Source organism: Schistocerca americana, chromosome 7 (assembly GCF_021461395.2).
Source record: "Schistocerca americana isolate TAMUIC-IGC-003095 chromosome 7, iqSchAmer2.1, whole genome shotgun sequence".
Taxonomy (NCBI): domain Eukaryota; kingdom Metazoa; phylum Arthropoda; class Insecta; order Orthoptera; family Acrididae; genus Schistocerca; species Schistocerca americana.
This window is the reverse complement of record NC_060125.1, coordinates 436,140,894-436,158,258: the sequence shown is the minus strand read 5'-3', so window position 1 is coordinate 436,158,258 and position 17,365 is coordinate 436,140,894. Positions and strand designations below refer to the sequence as shown.

Genomic DNA, 17,365 nt, shown 5'->3' with positions numbered 1-17,365 from the left:
GTTTTGCTTATCTGCATGACGTGTCAGTTTTCTCAAAATCTCAATCCAAACATGACAAGCAACTAAAAATTATTTTTTATTGACTTTCAAAGTACAGGTCACAGATCACCAAAGACAAATGTATTCTCATACAGAAAGAACTGACATTTTTTGGCCATTTTGTTAACCCTTTGGCTTTAAGCTCCTAGAGAATAAAACTGACATGATTCAGTTTTTTCCCATTCCAGACACTTTCTGACAATTATTCCACTTTCTGGATGTGGTGAACTTCTATAGACACCATCTCTTCCACTCTGCAGCCTTACAGGTGCCTCTCGCTGCTACGTTGTTGTGACCAACTTCAGGAAGACAACATCTCATCACTTGGACTCCAGAGACATTATTGGCATTCTTTCCCACTAACTGTTGAAGTAGCAAGCTAAATGGAGTGCCTACAACTGAGCACTGTTGACAATATATTAAACCATTAAACATTTCAAGCTAAATGTGGAGGCATGCCACTTGATATTTTATACTGTTCACAAGTCTCTTTCCTTTGCTTTCAAGACCAAAGGACTCATTCTCACCAAGTCCCTTCCACCATTTGGAACTTATCAGTTGGTTTACTACCAATATCTGTCATTTAAAAACTGCAGATAATTTGTATGACTATTTTCCCAGAATTAATGTGGTTTCTGCAACCATTGACTGCAAGCGAGTGGCAATGCCACAAGACACTGATTTGGAATTAGAAGAGCTTATCAAAAACAAAAATAAAGGATTGCATCTACGGAACATGCCAATGGAAAACTTCCTAGTGTAATGTAATTCTTCTCAAAAAGAACCATAACCTCTCATTCCAGCACGTTTTTGGAACAAATCTCTGATTATGTTCATGTCTACACAGCATTTTTGTCAAGTGCATATTGACTTGGTCAGACTTATCACCTCTGTTCAAGATGCTGTGGTGTATCGAGAGGTTGTAACAATGGAAAATTGTACTGAAATGCAGGAGGATCTGCAGCGAATTGACGCATGGTGCAGGGAATGGCAATTGAATCTCAATGTAGACAAGTGTAATGTGCTGCGAATAGACAGAAAGGTAGATCCTTTATCATTTAGCTACAAAATAGCAGGTCAGCAACTGGAAGCAGTTAATACCATAAATTATCTAGGAGTACGCATTAGGAGTGATTTAAAATGGAATGATCATATAATGTTGATCGTCGGTAAAGCAGATGCCAGACTGAGATTCATTGGAAGAATCCTAAGGAAATGCAATCCGAAAACAAAGGAAGTAGGTTACAGTACGCTTGTTCGCCCACTGCTTGAATACTTCTCAGCAGTGTGGGATCCGAACCAGATAGGGTTGATAGAAGATATAGAGAAGATCCAACGAAGAGCAGCGCGCTTCGTTACAGGATCATTTAGTAATCGCGAAAGCGTTACGGAGATGATAGATAAACTCCAGTGGAAGACTCTGCAGGAGAGACGCTCAGTAGCTCGGTACGGGCTTTTGTCAAAGTTTCGAGAACATACCTTCACCGAAGAGTCAAGCAGTATATTGCTCCCTCCTACGTATATCTCGCGAAGAGACCATGAGGATAAAATCAGAGAGATTAGAGCCCACACAGAGGCATACCGAGAATCCTTCTTTCCACGAACAATACGAGAATGGAATAGAAGGGAGAACCGATAGAGGTACTCAAGGTACCCTCCGCCACACACCGTCAGGTGGCTTGCGGAGTATGGATGTAGATGTAGATGCAACAAAGTACCATGGCCATAAATTTGAGTCCACCTTGTACCACGAACTGGTAAACTTAAGCAGTCTTACCCATCATCATACCTAAAGTTATTGTCCAGCCAGTCACAGAATGGCAGAACACTAGCACCAAACTTTAAAATCTGCCTTATGTGTCATGGTTCTTCTTGGTTCTCAGCTTTGTCTCTAGTGTTACTGAGTCTACATACTACACTCAAGCCCATATTGGTGCTTTGGTAGTGGAATTTGTGTACAGTGAAAGCATCAGATTTTCTTTAGAGTTTTTCAGCCAACAAGGTAATCATCCATCTATAGATCCTGCACTCTTATTAAATCAAATCAAATACTTCATTCCCAACATTTGTCTGTCAATAGCATCCTGCCACATGGATCCACTATTTTTCTTCTCAAAGATATAACTATGTGTTCTCACATTATGATATGTATGGACTCTGTCAAAGCTTCTTAACAAATGCCTTACATGCGTTCATATCCAGCAGTGGAATGAAAGCAACACACAGTGACAATGTGGTTACTGGCAAATGCACCAAGGTTTCCATCAAACATATCAAACCAGCATGTCTGCTCCATGCAGGCAAGGCTGGGAGCTGAGCTTCCTAGCATCATCTAACACTTATGTCATATTGTGTAGTGGCCAATAAGCCTATACCATCCCCTGACCAGTCTCCGGACATGATGCCTATGTTAACTGATGCAGTTGCCAATGAGAGTACACCATAGCCAAATCAATCTCCTTGGGACACTCAGCCAGTTTCTCATATTTTAAGCCCAAACTGCATGAGAGCTAGCAGGATCATATGGCACAAATATCCCTTCAACCCAGGAGCTCTGCTGTAGGAGGGGGAGGCTGTGTGGTGACACAATTAGTCATAGACTATCACTGGGAAAATGATGTGCAGAGTACCTTTGTTTTCTAATCACTTGTTTTCTTTGTGCTTTTTCTCCACCAATGCCTTGTATGTTCTGATTAGTGAGTATTTTCTCTGTAGTGTCACATGTATTCAATTCATGTTTAAATAAAGTGTCTGATTGCTTGTGTTTTATTGTGGTTCAACATACTATTGTGGTTTCACATACTCACAAAAGTAACAGACCACAGTCCATATATCAGTGACTCAATGCAGTATAACAAATTGTCAGAATCCATGAGAGTACATATTGGGGATCCATTTAAGGTATTCACTGAAAGAATTCTAAGCTTTAAGTGTAATGTATTAACATTTGTAGATAAACCTGTTATGCATTAAATCTTTGTACTTAAAATTATATCTTCTATACCTTTGTAAAAATTATGATATTTAAAAAACTTATCATCTGATGACTACATGCAAAAAGAAATGTAAATAAAATAAAAGACACTGTCACTACCAAGCATATACTTAACTGAACTCCTATGTTGGACAGAGTTCAAATATGTTCCTGATACTCAAACTAATATGACACAAGAATAAGGAAAATGAGCATATTCCATGAGCTCAGACATTAATCTATGAAATTCAAATCAACACCATCCTATTCAGGATCAAAAAACCACTAATTTTCAAGATTTTCAAAAAATCTCTCAAAACACCTTTGATACAAAACTGTTTTTTATACTAGTAATGATTTGACAAGCACTACAATGTACGACAAATTGCAGTGTAAAATGTGATGTAGCTTACTTTGTTTTGTCCAAAGACTGGTTTTGATGCAGTGTTCCATGCTACTGTCCCCTGTGCAAGCCTTTTCACATCAGAATAACTATTGCACAGATCCGGTCTTCTAGTCAGATTGTTTGACAAATCTCTTCCCTCCCAAGTTCTCTTCAGTACCTCATCATTAATTATGTGATCTACCCATGTAATCTTTAGCATTCTTCTATAGCACCATTTTTAAGAAGCTACTACTCTGTTTTTGTCTAAACAGTTAATTGTCCATGTTTCACGTCTACACATTGCTACACCCTACACAAAAACTTTCAGAAAATAATTCCTAACACTTAAATGTATATTTGATGTTAACAATTTTCTCTTCTTCAGAACCATTGCCGGTCTGCATTTTATATCCTCTGTACTTTGACTGTCATGTGTTTTGCCCAGCAACTAGCAAAACTCATCTACTCCTTTAAGTGCCTTGTTTCCTAATCTAATTCCCTCATCATCACCTGATTTAATTTGACTACATTCCATTATCCTTGTTTTGTATTTGTTCATGTTCATCTCATATTCTCCTTTCAAGACACTGTCCATTCCATTTAACTGCTCTTCAAAGTCCCTTGCTGTCTCTGACTGAATTACAATGTTATCAGAAAATATCAAAAGTTTTTATTTCTTCTCCTTGAACTTTAATTCCTACTCCAAATTTTTCTTTGATTTCCTTTACCACTTGTTCAGTGCACACACTGAATAAGATTGGGGATAGGCTACAACCTTGTCTTACATTCTTCTCAACCACTGCTTCCCTTTCATGCCTCTAGGCTCCTATGACTGCCATCTGGTTTCTGTACAAATTGTAAATAGCCTTTCGCTCCCTGTATTATTTTACCCTGCTACCTTGAGAATTTCAGAATATTTTCATCAATATTGTCAAAAGTTTGCTCTAAGCCCACAAATACTTTAAACTTAGGTTTGCCTTTCCTTAACTTATTTTCTGAAAGACGTTATATGGCCAGTATTGCCTAGCATGTTCCTACATTTCTCTGGAATCCAATCTGATCTTCCCCAAGGTTTTCCATTCTTCAGTAAAGAATTCGTGTTAATAATTTGCAAGCATGACTTATGAAACTGGCAGTTTGGTAATATTCACACCTTTCAGCATCTACTTTCTTTAGAATTGGAGTTATTATATTCTTCTTGATGTCTAAGAGTATTTTTCCTGTCTCATACAACTTGCTCATGAGATGAAAGAGTTTTGTCAGTACTGGCTCTCACAAGGCTATCAGTAGTCCTAACGGAATCTCGTCTCCTCCTGAAGTCTCGTTTCGACTTAGGTCTTTCAATTCTTTCAGTGCTCTGTCAAATTCTTCTTGCAGTATAATATCTCCCATCTTGTCTACATCTATGTGATGTTCCATTTTTATAATATTGCCTTCAAGTACACATCACTTGTGTATCGATCTATATTTTCCTTCCACCTTTCAACTTTTCGTTCTTTACCTAGTAATGATTACTAATGATTTTTCCATCAGACCTCTTCACATTCATAAAACTGCTTCTCTTTTCTCCAAAGGCCTCTTCCATTTTCCTGTAGCTGGTATCTATCTTTCCCCTAGTGATATATGCTTCTTAATTTTTACATTTGTCCTCTAGCCATTCCACTTAGCTATTTGGCACTTCCTGCAATTTCACTTCTTAGACATTTGTATTCCCTTCTGACCGTTACATTCACTGCAGTTTCAAGTTTTCTCCTTTTATCAATTAAATTCTGTATCTCCTGTGTTATCCAAGGGTTTCTAGCAGGTCTTATCTTTTTACCGATTTGATCATCTGCTTCCTTCGCTATTTCACTTCTCAAAGCTACACATTGATCTTCTATTGTATTTCTTTCCCCTGTTCTTGTAAATCATTGCCTAATGCTCCCTCTGAAACTCTCAACAACCTTTGATTCATTCAAACTTTCCAGGTATTATCTCTAATTTTCTACATTTCTACAATTTCTTCAGTTTTAATCTACAGTTTGTACCCAATAAATTGTGGTCAGGGCCAACATCAGTCCCTGAAAATTATCTTGAATATCTATGGTGCTAGTTGGCACATAAACTTATACTGTGGTGGGTGTCAGCTTTGCCCGCATCTCGTGGTCGTGCGGTAGCGTTCTCGCTTCCCACGCCCGGGTTCCTGGGTTCGATTCCCGGCGGGGTCAGGGATTTTCTCTGCCTCGTGATGGCTGGGTGTTGTGTGATGTCCTTAGGTTAGTTAGGTTTAAGTAGTTCTAAGTTCTAGGGGACTGATGACCATAGATGTTAAGTCCCATAGTGCTCAGAGCCATTTGACCCATTTGTCAGCTTTGTGTCTATCTTGGCTACTACAATGTGTTCACTATGCTGTTCACTGTAGCTTACCCACATTCCTATTTTCTTATTCATTATTTTTCGTACTACTGCATTACCCTCATTTGATTTTATATTTACAGCCCTGTATTCGCCTGACCAGATGTCCTGTTCTTCCTGCCACTGAACTTCACTAATTCCCACCACATCTAACTTTAACCTATACATTTCCCTTTATAAATTTTCTAGCCTACCTGCTCAGTTAAGGGATCTAACATTCCACCCTCAGATCCCTAGAATGCCAGGTTTGTTTCTATTGATGACAATGTCCTTCTAAGTAGTCTCCATCCAGAGTTCTGAGTGGAGGATTATTTTAGCTCCAAAATATTTTACCCAAGAGGATGCCATCGTCATTGAACCATACAGTAGAGCTACATGCTGCCGGGAAAAATTATGGCTGTAGTTTCCCCATGCTTTCAGCCACTCACAGTACCAGCACAGCAAGGCTGTTTTCATTATTGGTACAAGGCCAGATCAGTCAATCTTCCAGACTGTTGCCCTTGCTACTACTGTCCCTCTTCAGGAACCACATGTTTGTCTGGTGTCTCAAAAGATACCCCTCTGCTGTGGTTGCACCTACAGTGCAGCTACCTATATTGCTGAGGCATTCAAGCCTCCTCCTCATAGGGAGGAGACGGGAGGGAGGATGTAACTTATGTAAACCATATGATCTTAAAAGCAACAACAGAAATTCTCAAAGTATACAGAAACATATATAGCTATAGGATAGATGATGTAAGCTAAATCGGAATTTAATATGGTATAGGCCTAGAATATTGATGTAGACAATCATAATTTGCTAAATGCTAGTTATTAGACATATGTCTAGAATATTGATGTACATAATCATAATTTGATAAGTTCTAGTTATTAGACATATGTATACTTTTCCATCTGTGATACAAATTTGACTTGATTCACACAATGCACATTGTCTACAGATCCAATGAACATTACATTACTTTTATATCTAAAAACAAAGATGATGAGACTTTGTTTGGTAAGTCTCATCATCTTTGTTTTTAGATATATTTTTCCCACGTGGAATGTTTCCCTCTATTATATTCATTACATTACCTTTAGATATTCTGTGTCAAGGAAAGATGAAGATTATAATATAGACAATCTAGCTGCGGTAGAAAGAAGATTTACAGGAGAAAAGATTGCACTAATACACTATTTTATGACTTTCTTAGGTAACTGTTGGATGAAAGTAGCTACTGACCACCACTGCAGACTCTTGCATATTAACGTGGTTTTGTTCAGGATAATTGTGTGTCAACAAAAATAGATTGTATTATGTTGACACTAATGTCGCAGTATTAGGTGAAATGTGCTTTGATCTCAGGTTGCATAAGATACCACTAGGTATCAGGACTGAACTCCCACAGTCTCTATACTGGCAACCTAAGTAATCAATTGTGCAGTACCCATTACCTTTTGCTTTATGTACTCCACTTTGCTTTTTGTGGGAGTTGCTTATTGTTTTGTTTTCTTATCATGAAACATAAATAGGAAGGTGGGGGTCATTTCTGCACACTGCTCCTCTCCCTTGGTCAGTTTAACTTCACATTTGTTTATGCTTGCAGCTGACTGCCATGTTATAGTGCCTGCATTATAACTATAAGTAAACATCTGTGAATAAGCTGATGCTTCTATAGTTGAGTTTGAGAAAAATGGCTTATGAAAGAAAGAAAAATTTGTTCAAGTAGCTACCTAGCAGATATGGAGCATCTCTAACACCCATTGCCAAACCTCAAAGTTTCAGTGGAAGCTACATGAGTGAGAAGAAAAGGACCTTTGTTGTTATTGCAGTTATCCCAGAAAAGGACAACAACTGGATCAATATAAACTTATTCACCACAGTTAGAAATTATGGTGAGTAATGCAATTCTGATAACAAAATATTTATGTCATTGCAATACAGTTCTTTTCAGTGCTGTAGTGTAGTTCCTGAAACTGAAGTGTGTTTTATATATCTCCAATTGACTGGTAATATCCTTGTGATTCCATAGATAATGAAGCCATTAGATTTATAAAATATTAACATTGTTATCAAAACATTCTACCCAAATTGAAAACTGCATTTCCTGTACTTTACTAAACTAAGTCTTATGATTTTAAAAACACAAACAAATTCCATTTTAAATACTGAAGGTTCCAGTTTTCACAGAACTGATTTCCATTGCAAATACTATCAGAATATGGTATACTTTTTTTGGAAACAGTCACAAGTGAGAATTTTAGTACTTACTCTGATGTACAGAGTCCCTGACAACACTTCATACTTGTATTTTTCTCGATTTATGGTATTTCCTGGACCAATGACCTCATTTCCAGTCAGCTGCCAGAACTGAAAGCGGTGGTTGTCATCATTGCTGGGACATGGCAAAACTGCAATATCACCAACACCCACTTCTTGAACAAGAACTTGGGCCAGAGTTGGTAGTGCCATGTAACTCCAGATGACCAACAGGCCAGTTATCGTCTGTAAACACAAAAACAACAGATTAAGAGTTTTTTTAACTGCTGTAGAATTTGCTTGTGTGTCTATTAAAATACACATTTGTAAAAACATAATAATAACAGTTTTGGCAGAAAATAGGCCCTGCAATGTAAGATCATAATGACTAAATCCTGATTACATGATAATGTTGTTACATTTGATCATATTTTATTTCTGTATAATTTTAAAGAACTCTTCATTACATTTTTATGTAGAAAATGTTACTGAATGTGCTATCTCATGGCAGCTACAGTTGAAACAATACTGTGACAACTGATATTTCAAACATTGCAGACGATGGGGAACTTCTTGAAGGCAGTGACCTATAGTGTAGATATAAAGAGCTGGAAGTTGTAAAAAATGTCCAGAGGTCAAGAAGTTCATGTGAGGTGTAAGGTGTGTTAATGATGTCACATTGATACCAAATTTAACCACAATTTTGCTCAACACAACCGTGGACACGTCATGTGATAGGAACGTCCTCACACCTCCCATTACCCACATCTCAACCCTTCTCTTGATGCCTCTGTGATGGAGGTCAGAACCTTGGTGCCCAGCCTTCAAATCATGTGGGTTTCTTATGGGTGGCTGAGGGAAACATTTAAGGCACACTGTCAATCAGAATAAACATTAAATCCCTCAGGAGATGGCATCAAGTGTCTCATCGAAATGACCCCTTCTCTTGGTCCGTTCATTTACATACATTTCACAGTCGAAAACGACAGTTTGCAGTGTAGTGTGCAACAGGATGATGTTCTTGACAACTGTTACCACTGCTGACACCCCCGGGATGATTCAAACTTTCGCTAAGGATATCAAGGGGCTGTAACCCCACAGAATATGATCGCACCCATTTGGAGTGTAGCGAAAACATAATTTTTGCTCTAGTATATGGGGTGGAACAACTAGCGACCATTCAAAACCAGTCAACGAAATTCGAATGTGATCCAAAGCAGCAAAGAGTATTTACTCTTTTTCAGTTCTCCTTTTTCTTGCCCTCCTGTGGCATCACAGGAAAGGGGGTGGGATGCGACATGACACATGAATGAATAAATAAAATGGCATAGAGTACCTCTAAGACAAAGCTTCCCCCCCACACACACACACACATTCGTTCAGCATCATCCTCCGTGCCACCCATCTACCTATGTGGGGACTTTAAAAAATTGTGTGGCATGCAGTCATTTTGACATATCTCAGGTGAATGGCGATATGTAGCTGAAGTAGTGACTGCTGGCCACATATGATATCTAATCATCGTCATCATCAGTGTTGTGAGTTTGGTTGGGTCTTCACATGTAGCTCTCCACTCAGTCCTATCATTTGCTATCCTCTTCATTTTCTCTTAAATGTTTCCTATCCTTATACTATCCACCATCTGGTATCTTCTGCATCTTCTTCTTCTTCCATTCAGCGTTCCTTCCATAGCAGCCATCAGTAAACAATATCCTCTCATCCAGTGTCTAAGCCAACTGAGTTTCCTCTTCATGATTATTTCCAAATTTCTCCCTCTTCCCCAACTCTTCTCAACACCTCCTCATCTCCCTCTTTGTCTACCAATTTTATCCCTTCCATCCTTCTCCAAATCCACATTTCAAGTGCTTCTATTATTCTTCCTCCCTCTTTCCTCAGTGGCATCGAAGGGTTGTCAAAATGAATGCCTGTCATGGCAGCGCCTAGGAATCGCTGAATGGCTGTCTCTGTACAGGAACATTTTTAAAGTGCGAAAGTGTCGCCGAGAGTGCTACCGAACTGGAGGGTTCTCAGTGGGATTCTTTTCTGTTTCATCCAGGTGCATGTCATTGTCACACACCCATTTCCCGCGACAGGAGGGCTGACAAAGCGTAACACCCTTGTTTGCTTCTGTTCATTTTCATATTTCGTCGAATGATTTTGAGCGTGTCCTGGTGGTTCCACCCTGTACATCAGAGCAAAAATTGTGGTCGCACTACACTCCAAAGAGGAGTGATCACGTTCAGTGGGGTTGCAGGCCCATGTTGTCCTTAGAGAAGAAATGAATCGTCTGGACGATGTCAGCAGTGTCAAAGGCTGTCAAGAATGCCGTCCTGTTGTTCAACACACTGTGGTCTATTCTTTTCGACCGCGGAATACGTGTGAATCAATGTCCCAAGGAAAGAGATGGTTTCGTTGACGCCATTTACGCTACCCCCTGAAACCTTTTCGTGTCGATTCTGGAGTGGCGTCATGTCTGAAATGTTTTCCTTGGCCACCAATAAAAAAACTGCGTATTTTAATGCTGGACGTCGTCGCAGTTCTGACCCTCATCGCAGAGACGTCTAAAGAAGGGGTGAAATGTGGGTAAGAGGGGTTGTGACGACCTTCTCATAGTTTGACACGTCCACGATGGCGTTGGGCAAAACTGTAAAATTTGATGCCAATATGACATCATTTACCCAACTTGCACCTGTCCTTTTTATTGCGTCGCTGTTAGAAGCGTCGCTGAGCCCAAACGTGATGCCATAGTGCGCCACGCTCTTGCACATTAGTGATGAAGATTGTAGGTATCTTTGAGCCAAATATCAAACTTCTGCGCCGCAATGGGAGATAATAAGAGGGTTTTATTGTGTTGTGGTAGATATGCATGACAGTGCCAAAATACAATGCAAAAATGAGGATGAAGGCTAGGGGAAAAACCGATCGGTTAAAACCGATTCTAGTATTGTAGTTCCGAATAACTAGTACTTTTCAGTATTAGTTTGGTCTCGTTTATAACAGGTGTTTTATTTTTGACTAATAACCGTGTCTAAGTCACAGCTCTCGTACAAGATAAGTAATTTAAGTAGCAATAAACTGTTTTTCACACTTTAAACTAATTTATTACGTTAATTATAGCGCTCTTCAAGCGTACCATTAAAGGTTTTTGTCTTATTCGCGTATTTTCACAGTAATCACGTAAAGTTAGTTTTGTTTACATATCGCGGCCAGGCCGAACTTTTGAGCTTTCAGATTAAACTTCATACCGCAATTTTAACTGCATTAACTGATAGTTTAGTGTGCTAAATATGTTTGCTGCCCCTTTATATCTGTAGAATATCGTCATCTCTTAAGTAATCTCCAGTAAAAAACTTCTGAACCACTGTTTACATAGTCGCGAGTAGGCCTAATTTTTCGTACACGTATTTTCATTGTTTTCCGGTAACTTAATTGTCTTTCTAGCACTAAAATCGATTTGTATCATGAGTGTAAAGTACGTGACGTGCCGTAGAATCGTTAGCTCCGGGGTCTGGTGTGATGGATGTAGTAACTTTTTTCATTGGGGCGATTGTAGTGGCGTGGGAATTGGGAAAATGAGCGAGACTCATCAGTGGTTCTGTAGGCTATGCAGTAGAGATAGAAAGATTGTGGAACAGGAGGGGAAAATTTCTGCCCTTCAGGCTAAGTTAGATGAGGCTAGGCGAGAACTGGGCAGGTTAAGGGGGGAGAAGGGTAAACAGGGGTGGGAAGTGGCATAAAGGCATAAGGAACAGGCCAAGAAATTCTTCTGACAGCTTTGTTATTAATGTACAAAATAGGTTTGACCTGTTGCCTCAGTCAGAAACTGATGAGCCTCTCACAGAAGTAGATGGTAGACAGGGCTCAACGAGCTTTCAGCAGCAAATTGAATAAGAATGTAGGGAAGTCTGCAAATAGAAAGAAAGTCTCGTTGCTAGGTAGTTCGCATGTTAGGGGTGTGGGGCAACTTCTGCAGGATCAATTAGGGTCAGAAAACCAGGTCACAAGTTTTTTCAAACCTAGTGCTGGACTGGGGCAGGTTACAGAGGATTTAGGTTCACTATGTAGAGGCTTTACTAAGGAAGATACCATGGTTATTGTGGGTGGGCCGGGCAACAGTATTGGCAGAGATCTGGGGTACAGCATAGAGTGTGACCTGGCAAAGACTGCATCAACATTGAGTCATACCAGTGTTGGGTTTGTGTCGGTTCTGGAGCGCCATGACCAACCTCATTTGAGCTCTTCTGTCAGGAGAGTTAATTTGGAGTTGGAACGGCTACTTGGATCTGGTGCAGGGTCACACGTTGGTGTGGTCCCTGTTGATTCACTCTGTAGGTGGGACTATACTAGACATGGCCTACACCTCAACAAGAAAGGGAAGGGTAAACTGGCTGGGCTGATAGCAGGAAATTTAAAGGGGGGAGGAACTACATCTCATGGTGGAAACTCTTTTTTAGTTTAAGATCAGTGTCCAGTGGGAAACTCAGCCAGGCAAGTACTAAAGATGTTAAAAAAGTTCAAGATACTCACAAAAGTAAAGTGAAAAATAATGTTAGTATATTTCATCAAAATATTGGGGGATTGAAGAATAAAATTGATGAGCTTCTACTTTGTTTAGAAGATAAAGAAATTGAGAATGTAATAGATGTACTATGCCTGTCTGAGCATCACATTGCCACTGATATGCAAAAGGTTAGCACCAATGGGTACAAATTAGCTACACATGTAAGTACAGATAATATGATGAGAGGAGGAGTTGCCATATATGTCAAAAGCTTCCACAGTGTAAAAAATTTAGAAACTAAAAATTTTTGTGTAGAGCAACATATGGAAGCATGTGCCACTGAACTTAAACTAAATGATGGCACTTTCATAATTGTAACAGTGCATAGGTCCCCCTCAGGGAATTTCCAGCTATTTCTAGAAAACTTGGATGCTTTGTTGTGCTATCTGTCAGGCAGGGGGAAGCAAATTATCATTTGTGGGGATTTCAATGCTGATTCCCTGAAAGAGTGTAATAGGAAGAATGACCTTGTAGTATTACTCAGTTCTTTCAATTTGAGCTCCGTCATTGATTTTCCTACTCGGATAACAAAGAACAGCAGTACATTGATAGATAACTTTCTTATAGACCAAGATAAGGTTAAGGACATAAATGCATATCCTGTTGAAAATGGTCTTTCAGGTCATGGTGCACAGCTAGTTACAGTACATGACATAGCTCCATGCAGTATATCAAATCAGACTTTCAAAGCAGTGCGTTCAATTAACAATATAAAAAGCCTACAGCAGCTAGGGAAAGCCTACAGCAGCTAGACTGGGATGAAGTGTATAAGGAACCCGATGCAAACTTGAAATGTAACTTATTTCACGATACATTTTTAAGGGTATTTGAAAACTGTTTTCCCAAGAAAATAGTTAAACTTAATTCCAAGAAAACATAAAAAACCTTGGCTAACTAAAGGAATAAGAATATCTTGCAACCGTTAAAGAGAACTGTATCTAACTGCAAGAGGGAGTACTGACCCCGAAATTGTTCAGTATTATAAAAACTATTGTGTGGTACTAAGAAAAGTTATTATAAAGTCCAGAAGCATGTGTATCATGTCTGAGATCAGTAACTCTGATAATAAAATTAAAGCAATTTGGAATATTATTGAAAGGGCAACAGGGCAACCAAGAGCACAGGAAGACTTTAGTACCATAAAGCTGAATGACAAGTGTACTAACAAACAATCAGAAATTGCAAATATTTTCAATAATCATTTTTTAAATGTTGTGGAGAAAATAGTCTACATCTTCACTAGAAGAGGCAAGGCTACTAATAGAAGAGGCCATACCTGTGCAGCTTGAAACAACTGTAATTCCACCAACCTCTCCCTCTGAAATCAGTAAAATAATAAACTCACTGAAAAGTAAAAGCTCTTACGGAATTGATGGCATTTCCAGCAAGGTACTTAAAGCTTGTTCCCCACAGATAAGTAGGATTCTCAGTCACGTATGTAACAGCTCTTTGGAGCAGGTTGTTTTCCCCGATAGACTGAAATATGCCATTGTAAAACCATTGCATAAAGAGGGGGATACGTCGAATGTCAACAACTACCGCCCAATCTCTCTTCTGACAGCTCTATCGAAAATTTTTGAGAAAGTAATGTATTCAAGAGTAGCCTCCCATATTTGTAAAAATAAAGTACTAACAAAATGTTAATTTGGTTTTCAGAAAGGTTTTTCAATAGAAAATGCTATATACGCTTTCACTGATCAAATATTAAATGCTCTGAATAACTGTATATCACCCATTGGTATTTTTTGTGATCTCTCAAAGGTCTTTGATTGTAAATCATGGAATTCTTTTAGATAAGCTAAATCATTATGGTTTGAGTGGGGCAGTGCACAAATGGTTTAATTCATACTTAACTGGAAGAATGCAGAAAGTTGAAATTAGTGGTTCATGTAATGTTAAAACAACAGCTGATTCCTCAAACTGGAGGGCTATCAAGTACGGGATCCCACAGGGTTCAGTCTTAGGTCCTTTACTGTTGTTGATATACATTAATGACTTAGCATTCCACATTGATGAAGACACAAAGTTAGTTCTTTTTGCTGATGATACAAGTATAGTAATAACATGCAAAAACCAAGAACTAAGTGATGTAATTGTAAATGATGTTTTTCACAAAATTATTAAGTGGTTCTCAGCAAACGGACTCTCTTTCAATTTTGATAAAACGCAGTACATACAGTTCTGTACAGTAAATGGCACAACTCCAGTAATAAATATAGTCTTTGAATAGATGTCTGTAGCTAAGGTAGAATTTTGAAAATTTTTAGGTGTGTCCATTGATGAGAGGTTAAACTGGAAGCAACACATTGATGGTCTGCTGAAACGTCTGAGTTCAGCTACGTATGCTATTAGGGTTATTGCAAATTTTGGTGATAAGAATCTTAGTAAATTAGCTTACTATGCCTACTTTCATTCACTGCTTTCGTATGGCATCATATTCTGGGGTAATTCATCGTTGAGTAGAAAAGTATTCATTGCTCAAAAACGTGTAATCAGAATAACTGCTGGAGCCCACCCAAGGTCATCCTGCAGACATCTATTTAAGGATCTAGGGATCCTTACAGTAACCTCACAGTATATATATTCACTTATGAAATTTGTTGTTAATAATCCAACCCAGTTCAAAAGTTATAGCAGTGTGCATAGCTATAACACCAGGAGAAAGGATGATCTTCACTATGCAAGGCTAAATCTGACTTTGGCACAGAAAGGGGTAAATTATGCTGCCACAAAAGTCTTTGGTCACCTACCAAACTGCATCAAATGCCTGACAGATAGCCAACCAACATTTAAAAATAAATTAAAAGAATTTCTAGATGACAACTCCTTCTACTCATTGGCTGAATTTAAAGCAACAACAACAACAACAACAACTTAAACATTAGTGTCCTGCAATATTTTATGTAATGTAATATCTTGTACAGACATCTTTTATTAACCTGACACATTCCACATCAGTACGAAGTGTCGTATTCATGATCTATGGAACAAGTATTAGTCTAATCTAATCTAATCTAAAAGTCGAAATATCAATTAGCCGTAGTCGCATTGGCAAAATACTTTCGTTCTTAAATAAACCTTTTTTAAAGGACGAGAAATTTTTATTTGTAAATTTCCACTGCTTTGAAATATTGCGTTGTTATAGAAAATAGGGAACGCGGACAGTGCTATTTTTATCACAATGTCGACAGAAACGAACATCAAACACATGGCGTAAGAACTGGTACAGCATTACTGAGGCTATAGTGTAGATGTTACCATTTGGCATGCTCTGTTAGATGGTATGCGTGTACATGCAGTGTGCGACACTTGCTCCATTTGGTCTATATGGTAGTTCCTCACTGTCGTCGTCGGACATCAGTGGTATTACATAAGGACGCCATCCCTACTCTGGAAGTAATTTTAAGAAGTGCGATACCAATGAAGCACGCTGCTCCATTTATCACTTCATTCATAGTTTACAATAAAAATAGGAAGTAGCTGATATCCTGCCTGTGTCTAGATAACATGTCTTCATCTGTTTGTAGCCCTTGAAAACGGACAAATTAACACGAAAAACAGAGTTGGTCAAACTCAGTTTCCACCCTTTCACAGTGTTTATTCATTATAGCCAAACAGTGGTATGCAGCCCATCGCAAAATGATTTTTGAGCAGAGTTTTACAAAATTAGAATCAATAGAAGGATACTGGTGTCTTTTTGTAGTAGTCAACCTCATATCACTTTTCGAGAAAAACAGTGAATGGAGGTTGGCTTAAGTTTTCTTTTATTTCCTTATTTAATTTAATATTTTGATTCTATGTATCTTGAAACTAACGGAGCAAAAATTCTTCAATCTTTGTTCGATTTCTTTCTTTATTACAGAAAGTAACAGGAATAAAAAACCGAAAGACTGTTATTTCGAAAACATGTTACTCTGAGCGTTTAAAATGGTGTTGAAAGAAAAAAAAAAGAAAACGATACAGCCAAAACCGCTTGTTTCAGCGATAACTGCTGTCCTTAATGGCAACTGGAGACGTAAATTCTTCTCCTTCCAAATTACATATGCCATCGGTTTTAAAACCAGAAAATGTGCCGATTAGTGCAGACTGTTATGCAATGAGTGAACAGCTACGAGTGAGAGCTACGTTTTTGTATAGCATGGATTTACTGCATACGGAGGACAGTAGGCCTGCGATTTATGTGGACAAAATTTCGGTTTCACAAACCCATTTCAACAATGGGACTCGAAAATATCCATAGGCGCCTTTTTATGGCGAATATCAGAGTTTTACGTGTGATGAGTGTAGTGATGAAGCATATGTAAGAGCTGCAAATATAACCCATTTGGACTCCAGGGAATATTCTCGGTCTTATTAAGACAAGCTGTCGGACAAGAATCCTGGCTGCTGCATGCAGGTTTCTCGCACACTGCCGCACAAAGAGAATCTCACAAGTACAGTATATGTCTATCAAAGGTGAGAAGATACAGTAATGATGTTTCAGAAGTTACCAGAATTACTTTTATAATTTTCCTAATAATATCCTCGCCAGAAATTTATACGAAGGAAGAATGGAAGGAACATTAGTGTTTAGCGACTCGTTGGCTACGAGGTCATTAGAGACGGAGAACAAGCTCGGATTAGGGAAGGATGGATAAGGAAATCGACCGTGCCGTTCAAAGGAACCATCCTGGAATTTGCCTGGAGCGATTTAGGTAATTCACGAAATCTGGTTAGCCGGACGAGGATTTGAACCGTCATCCTGCTAAATGCAAGTCCCAATGTGCAAAC

At 38.7% G+C, this 17,365-nt stretch overlaps 1 protein-coding gene across 1 annotated transcript in view; it reads right to left on the bottom strand.

Moving 5' to 3' along the window:
- LOC124622328 overlaps nucleotides 1–17,365 on the bottom strand; it is a 296,285-nt gene that overhangs the window by 57,381 nt on the left and 221,539 nt on the right. The window contains exon 2 of the mRNA XM_047148005.1: nucleotides 8,047–8,280. Within this exon, the coding sequence (XP_047003961.1) occupies nucleotides 8,047–8,280 (234 nt within the window). The remainder of the gene's footprint in view (nucleotides 1–8,046; nucleotides 8,281–17,365) is intronic.